This window comes from Micropterus dolomieu, linkage group LG18 (assembly GCF_021292245.1).
Source record: "Micropterus dolomieu isolate WLL.071019.BEF.003 ecotype Adirondacks linkage group LG18, ASM2129224v1, whole genome shotgun sequence".
Classification (NCBI taxonomy): Eukaryota; Metazoa; Chordata; class Actinopteri; order Centrarchiformes; family Centrarchidae; genus Micropterus; species Micropterus dolomieu.
The window spans coordinates 33,734,575-33,743,281 of record NC_060167.1 but is presented as its reverse complement, the minus strand read 5'-3'; the positions used below and the strand labels follow the sequence as shown (position 1 = coordinate 33,743,281).

Here is an 8,707-nt window from a genome sequence, read left to right as displayed (position 1 = left end):
TCTTTCTATCAGTGACCTCCCAGTGGCACTCACCTCCACCATCATTAAGTATCAACCTCTATTCAACTATGACTTTATTCTTATAGGCTATAGGCTATTCCAACTTTATTCTCAAAATGTTATGACTTTATTCTCAAAATTTCAAATTACTATTACCTTATACCCTGTTGTAGTTGACAGACTTCAATTCAGCCTGCTGACTGTTAATCGTTTGTGTAGGCTACGAAATACATTGACTAGACACTGATGGCGACAGTGGTTATATTTTAATGATCAACATTATTGCTAGGGATAGTAGGAACACCTAATTTTATGCCCTTGAACAGTATTTGTACAAAATATAGCAAAGAGCAGAGGGAGCTACAGAGAGGCTTAAAGACATTTGAGATATTGTAATTCTGAGAGTGATGAAATTAGTTTTTTTCTATTAAATGCATCTGCAAGAATACACACAACTGGTCTAAAGCTAATAGTAGACAGAGATATTCTGACTTTTAGTCTTTACTGTTGGTCAAATTCCAAAAACACAGGATCCTACATTTCCAATAATGCAACTAGAAAGCATGCACCCACCTACTCCTCCAGTTTATAATACAGACTAGATGTTGAAAATGTCTCAGACCAGAGCTGAGATAACTGATGACGTCACCTCTTTACAAGTTAACTGAACTTCATGTGTAAAATATTCCAGTCTGGTTCAAATCATGAATAAATTCCTGTGTTTGTACCAGGCTTTTATTTAGATGAAATCAGTTCAATTCATTTCAATTTTATTTATGTAGCGCCAATTCACAACAACAGTTATCTCATTGTGCTTTTCATTTACATCAGGTCTAGACTGCACTCTTTGTGATAGCATTTACAGAGACCCAACAATTCCCAACAGGAGCAAGCACTGGGCAACACAGGCAAGGAAAAACTTCCTTGGAATTTGCAACCAAATGTTTAGTCTACCACTCAAAATATTCAAGTCTGTAATCAAACCAATTCTATTTTTTGGTAGTGAAGTGTAGGGTCCTCTTGTAAATCAAGACATTGAAAAATGGGACAAACAACTGAGATATGCAAGAGCATTCTCAGAGTCCACAGGAACAACCCCAACAATGGCTGCCGAGCTGAACGAGGCCAAGTCCCCCTTTTATTTAGGATACAAAAAAAGCAATCACATTTTACAAACACCTAAAAGCAAGTTTCTATCACTTCAAAGCTCTCCACTGCCAAGAGGAGAACATAGAGAGGAGTCAACCTCAACCAGCTGGTCCTGAGGCTAACCTCCTCTAACATCACAAGGCCTCAGGACAGCCCTCCCCCAGTCTGGCCCAATCAAATTATAGCTAAGCAAAAAGAAAATTACTTCTGGACATTCACCACAAAAACTCAATGCAAAATTCAATGCTATTTAGCTCTAAACAGACAGTACACGGTGGCAGACCATCTGAGCACCGTGAGCGATCAGAAACTGACCTAGCTAGCTTTCATGATTGACAGTTAGACAGAGACTATTATTGTATCTTAACACAGATAGAAAAGGACTTAATGATCTGCTGGCAACCAGAGCAGCTGAGCGTTGCGCTGTAACTGTTTGCTGTATCTGCTTTGACCAACAGTGCTTGACCTCATTCTTCTGGAGCTTGTTTTGTTTTTAGAGGAAGATAACAGGGATTGGTATTAGCTCCTCTGTTGCACTTAGATCCCCGACAGCATGACTGACCTTTCACCAAAACGTTTCCACTGATATGAGAGTCCAGATTCCAGAGAACTTTCTGGCAGGTTGCAAAGTTTGGCAAACATGAAGGCAATCTTCCATCTGCATTAGGTACCACAGCTGTATGGCATGCTTTAAACATGAGAGCAGCTAACTGAACATCCAAAACACTTTTATAAATAATCTATCGATCAGAGAAAACTAAAATAAAGGGACTGCTTTTGTGATCCAAATGTGAACAAAAGGTTAGCCCTACCACACAAAATAAAAAGTCAGGAAAAGAACCCTGCTTTTTAAACTGAACTAAGAAGCTATTCTTTTTTATGATACTAGGAATGATCTGTTTCCATCAGTAATCAATAACTGTAACACAAGCCCATAGAGGATTTTCAATTATGATATGCTGAGAATAAACTTTTAAAAACATTTTTAAGTCAAAGTAAATGGGACCATAATTACAAAGCATGGGTTTAAAAAATACAGTTTGTCATGATTAGAATCCCATGATTTGTTAAAAATGAGCATGCACATTCGTGATTGAAGTTCTACTCTGCAGCAACACCATATACTCCTCAACCACCAACAGGACCAGTAACACTGATAATTCCAGGTGTATTATTAAGTTGTTGGATGTTGCAGTTATTAATCACTAGATGGCACCGTTGCTCAAATCTAAGACCTTAAGTCTTCCACTTAAAATGCTGTAAATGGTAAGGGGTATTTGCTTTTGTTTCCAGTGGTGGAAAAACTATTTGGTGTCATATACTTAAGTGAATGAAGCCATGCATCAATGCAAGAATATTACAATTACAAGTAAAAGTCTTGCATTCAAAATCTTATGTAAGTAAAAGTTAAAAAAAAGTGTTTATCAGAAAATGCATTTACTCTAAGTGCAGCGGATCAGACCTTGTCAGAGGTACATAGGTTATTATATTATCAGATTATTATTAGTATTGCACACACATTGTAAAACATTATTTTAATATTGTAGGTGTATTTTATAGGAAGATAATATGTTTAGTATGTAAAATCTTTGGTTATGGCACGCAAAGTACTAGTTACTATTCCTGTCAGTTAAATGTAGTGGAGTAAAAAGTTTAGTATTTACCACTGAAATGTTGTAAAGAAAAAGTGGGAGCTAACCTAAAATGGCAACACTCAAGTTAAGTACAAGTACCTCAAATATATATATTTGAGGTACTTGTACTTAACTTATATATATATATATATATATATATATTTATATATATACATAGAGAGAGAGAAAATACAGTATTGCGCAAATGTACTCAGTAACAGTCCACCGCTGTTTGTTTTTAAACCTCACCATATTTGAGATTCATGGAGGTTAATCCATATTTTCTATTCTCAAATTTTCCTCCTATTTGAGACCTCATAAATGCTCGTATAAATAATGATAAATATCTGTTCTATTGTTGAGCTTTTCTTAATTGACAATTAAAGTAAAGTAAAAGACAGTGTGTGACTCTTCCAGCATCATCTCTGACAACTACTGCGCTGCATACTGGTTGTGGACTGAGTTATGGGCTAGTGTACCCTCATAATCCCATCACTGATTCCTGAGGGCGTTCTACAAAACTTCATCTGTCTTTAGAAATGTTTCTAATCAATCTATTGATAAAAGTAACACACAACATTCTATGGTTGCACTCTCCAAGGAAATGTGAACTGTATACAGGGCTCTCAGGGGGCAAATAACATGGCGACCCTTTGTTGTTGTCTTGCAGTCGGTCTCTGTAGGGATTACTGGATTCATAGACGATGACTTATTCCACTGTAGCAGTTACTGTGAGGCACAGTGGATAAATCAAATCAAATCAAGTTCATTGTCAGGGATAAAGATATGCATTGCAATAAAAATGGGATTAATGCCGCGAGGCTTTAGTATGTTCTCTGTACTTGAAATGAAATCATTGTTTCTATTAAACCTTCTACAGTTGCATCAGATACAAAAACAAACCCTCCGTTCTTCCGGGCTGTTTGGGTTTCATCGCTCTTACATGGTGCTCATTTGTATGGATGTTCTTCAACAGTCTGAGCTGTCATGCCAGTGTGTGGTTGCGGCACACATCCATGCTGCATTGGAGCGCCGTGCCTTTATTTGAGGCTGTCATCGTGTGCCTGTTTCCGGTAGCTATATCCGAAGACAACATATTAGGAGCTAACATGACGCTCAATAGTGACGTTTGCTCCAGGAACTGGCTGGAATTGAAATGTAAAACTGAATGCATCGCAGTGATTATGAGTTACATAATTAAAACACAGTTTGCCTGTGTGTTTTGGAAAAAAAGAACTCCATCACTTGTAATATTTGTTCATTGTTAGTCTCGAGTCCTCATGAATTTTTTTTTTTATAGAATCATCATTTGTTGATATAAATCTACTGTGTGGTTTAAAATTCTGTGTTGTTGAGTAACAGTGACATTGTGTATTCTGTGCAATGCAGCTAAATTACTGTCAAATTATTTTTCAGGAATATATGGAACAAAGAAAACAAAGAAAGCATGAGGTGATCTAGAATCTAAAGCCTTTTTTTTAACAAAAAAACAGAAAGTCATCATCTTTATAGCTGGCAAAAAATTGCTGAACATATGTGTGCTTACCCTTGGCCTTCATCCATCTGAGGGACACCCGGAAGTCAGGACATCCCCCTCACTTTGATGAGAGCATCCCTCGTTCCTCCCACACAGCTCCACAGGTGTCCAGGCTGTTTTGGACCGGACTGGCTACTACCAGCCACCACAGCTCTCTCAGTCAGTTAGCCACTCGTTTTATTACCCCAGACAGTGAAGACAGTACAATTTAAACTGGAGCCGCCATCTGTTCCTCCACCACTGCCAGGACGGAGAATGTGACTCACATAACACGCATGTGATCTCAGAAAAGAAGCTAAAAACTACACTGCCAGTCTGAATGTACCTGACAGAGGTGACGGCAAGGTTGCTGCTTTCTTTTATCCAATTTAATATCTACCCTCCGAGAGAGGCTTTTCTGTGATCTCATGTGCACCTACAGTAACTGTCATTTAAATTGTCTGGGAATAACAAGCTCAGGGCTAAGTATGATCCTACATCAGTCAGACACTATCTTTCTCTAATTCTCTGTTGTAGTTCCTCTGGCAGTGTGACACAAAAGTGATGAGATCATTCTGAAGGGACTACCACCCGTTTATCACTAATGCTGACCTTTGAGAGGAAATCGCATTTATAAATATCACACATTTCTGTGCATGTATGATACACTTTTAAAAAAACACACCAAAAGCACACTATACACAAGACAAAGTTTGTTACAAATTGAAAATCTGTATTGTGCATACAATAAATAGTGCTTACAAAGGGATTTTTGTCTTTCACACAGACAAGGTTTCTGTTTACACTATTGATATGAAACGCATCTCCAACTGAATCAGTGAGACTCGTACACAACTTGAGGATGTGACTATCGAGACTGGACTGGGACTGGTCGATTGGTCACATGCACGTTTCCCCCCTGTGGCATCGAAAAGGACGTCATTCAAAAGAGTCTGTTTACAAAAAAAGTCCGCTTGTCTATGGCGAATGCATGACCTCAATTCTTCCTGCTCGTCTGACAAGGTGAAGTGAGGGTTAAGGTCATGTTCCTCTGAGCAGAGGTGGAGCTTGCTGCATGCATCCACCTTTACTGGCAGCTCCATTTCTAGAGACATAGCCTCCAAACGTTTGCTGGTACCAGGACACCCACTGACTGTGGGGCAGGGCGCTAGAAGACCCCGCGCAAGGTCTTCACTGACAGAACCAGATATCAGCAACTCTTCACAGAAGAAACCTTGCTAAGGCCGGTGGAACCTGCAAAGGGGAAAAGAGGGCAAAGTGTGAGCGTTGGCTGAAATATTCACATACTAAGGTTTCATCAATCAAGAGTCCTATTAATAGCCCAGTGGACAGTGCTCTTAAAAGCAGCCAATGGTCTCTCCTTGCGTAAGCACAACTCCGGCTACTTCAGGGTTTTTTTTAGCTACCGACAGTCTTGACACAGGCAAAATGTAAGCTAAATATATAGAGACATTCATTATAGTGGAGAGGTGGTGCAACTTTCTCATCTCGAGGGGCCTGGTAGCAGCTAAATTTAAGCCCGACTCTGCAGGGTGTGCAATCATTGATGTGAAACTGTTGGATAATGCACCTTTGAGAATTTGCACAATGTCACATTGACCCTATTAATCCAATAAAGGGGACAAAAACAGCAAAAAAGAACAATATGCATTGAAACTGACCTTGTCAGATGCTTGCTCGAAGAATGAACTTCCATCTCATTGCTTTTGAAATCGTTCAGCTCCTTCCTTATCGCTGCCTGCAAAACAAAAGCAACAAACAGGCGTAAGTCCGGGTTTGTCACTTCATACATTAATGCAGTCACTCAGGTGCTGAAGTTCAGATGAGGATGTTATGAAGATAGAGAAATAGTGTCTGAAATTAGCAACTGCCTCCTCCAAAATGCGGGTAAATTATTAGCAGGGGCGGGTGACATTGTTGGGCCATCCCCCGCTTTGGCAGACAGGGAACATGCACAACAGAGAGACATGTGTAGCAAGGTTAACGTATTGTGGCAACTGGCGCATGTGCCTGCGTAACCCACGTCACACACACCCACCAGTCAGCTGAGGGAATATCTGTGGTGGTTTTTCAAACCAAACTCACCAGTGGAAGGGACACAGTCAATCCTGAGTGACAGACAGTTAGCTTAGTGCACTTGATGGACTACGGAAGGTATCTCCGGTGTTGTCGGAGAATTACTAAGTTTGTCTATTAGATACAAGAGGCACTGCTTTTGTATTGAAGCTATATTTGGTTTGCTTGCTGGGATCCAGAAGAGGAGGTTTTTGTTGATATATGGACTCATGTGCAGATTTGGACTGAGATAAGCACTTGGTGGTTGAACTGTGGGTTTTGTATTCAGCAGTGACTGTATAATTCTCTGTGGTGAACTTCAAGTTCTTGTATGCTTTGTGTTTCTTGTTGTGTGTCGATGCATTTGAAATACCTGGTTGTTAGTGGGTCCTTTTTGGATGCAAACATGCATGTAATGCTTTTGTGTAGATATAATATATATACTGTATGTATTACAGTTGCAAGAAATGTGAACCCTTTTGAATTACCTGGATTTCTGTATAAATTGATCATAAAATGTGGTCTGATCTTCATCTTGGTCAGAACAATAGACAAACACAGTCTGCTTAAACTAATACCACACAAACAATTATATGTTTTAATGTTTTTATTGAATACGACGTGTAAACATTCACAGTGCAGGGTGGAAAAAGTAAGTGAACGTCTAGGCTAATGACTTCTCCAAAAGCTAATTGGAGTCAGGAGTCAGCCAACCTGAAGTCCAATAAATGAGATGAGATTTGAAGTGTTGGTTATTGCTACCCTGCCTAATAAAACAAAAACACACACCAACTTTAATTTAGCTATTCTCATGAAGCAATGCCTGGTGTGAATCATGCTTTGAACAAAAGAGCTCTCAGAAGACCTACGATTAAGAATTGTTGACATGAAGCTGGAAAGGGTTACAAAATGATCTCTAAAAGCCTTGATGTTCATTAGTCCGCAGTAAGACAAATTGTCTATAAATGGAGAAAGTTCAGTTGCTACTTTTCCTAGGAGTGGCCGTACTTGACTGCAAAGATAACTACACGAGCACAGCGCAGAATACTCAATGAGGTTAAGAAGATTCCTAGAGTGTCAGCTGAAGACTCACAGAAATCTCTGGAACATGCAAACATTTCCACATGTAAAAAAATATAGAAGAATGGAGTTCATGGGAGGACACCACAGACGAAGCATGAAAGACCATCTGTCCGTCAATTGAAGCTCAACAGAAGATGGGTGATGCAACAGGACAACGACCCAAAGCACAGAAGTAACAGAATGGCTTCAGCAGAAGAAAGTACGCCTTCTGGAGTGACCCAGTCAGAGTCCTGACCTCAACACGACTGAGATGCTATGGCAAGAGAGTGATTCAGACCAGACATCCCAAGAATATTGCTCAGTTGAAACAGTTTTGTACAGAGGAATGGTCCGAAATTCCTCCTGACCGTTGTTCAGGTCTGATCTGCAACTACAGGAAACGTTTGGATGAGGTTATCACTGCCAAAGGAGGGTCAACCACTTATTAAATCCAAGGGTTCACATACTTTTTCCACCCTGCACTGTGAATGTTTACACGGTGTATTCAATCAAAACATGAAAACATTTAATTGTTTGTGTGGTATTGGTTTAATCAGAATGTGTTTTTCTATTGTTGTGACTTAGATTGTCATGATCCTGATCTGAGTCGGTTTTGAGTTGTGTGTTTTTGAGTTTCTGAGTTTGCCTGTTATTCAGTTATTTAGTCAGCGTGATCTGTCTGTGTTTTGAGTTCCAGTTTGTTTCTTTTAGAATTTGAGCCGGTGACTTTTCTATATATCGACCACAATCAAAAACGTTTGGCCACCACTGACCTACAATAATTTATCTTTAACAATATTTTTCAGAACTTCTCAGCATTATATAACAATAATTCCTAGTGATATAAGTAATATGTGAAAGCAATATGTAGCGTAACATGGATGTACAGTGGGTACGGAAAGTATTCAGACCCCTTTAAATTTTTCACTCTTTGTTTCATTGCAGCCATTTTCCAAAAATCAAAAAAGTTCATTTTATTTCTCAGTAATGTACACTCAGCACCCCATCTTGACAGAAAAAAACAGAAATGTAGAAATTTTTGCAAATTTATTAAAAAAGAAAAACTGAAATATCACATGGTCATAAGTATTCAGACCCTTTGCCGTGACACTCATATTTAACTCAGGTGCTGTCTATTTCTTCTGATCATCCTTGAGATGGTTCTACACCTTCATTTGAGTCCAACTGTGTTTGATTATACTGATTGGACTTGATTAGGAAAGCCACACACCTGTCTATATAAGACCTTACAGCTCACAGTGCATGTCAG

At 39.1% G+C, this 8,707-nt stretch overlaps 1 protein-coding gene across 1 annotated transcript in view; it reads right to left on the bottom strand.

Moving 5' to 3' along the window:
• Positions 1-5,011: 5,011 nt before the first annotated feature.
• Positions 5,012-8,707, bottom strand: part of LOC123956867 (phosphatase and actin regulator 3-like) — a 34,772-nt gene continuing 31,076 nt past the window's right edge. Inside the window, exons 5-6 of the mRNA XM_046029360.1 lie at positions 5,982-6,058; positions 5,012-5,553 (exon numbers count right to left, since the gene is read on the bottom strand). Coding sequence (XP_045885316.1) covers positions 5,538-5,553; positions 5,982-6,058 — 93 coding nt within the window. The 3' untranslated portion in view covers positions 5,012-5,537. The remainder of the gene's footprint in view (positions 5,554-5,981; positions 6,059-8,707) is intronic.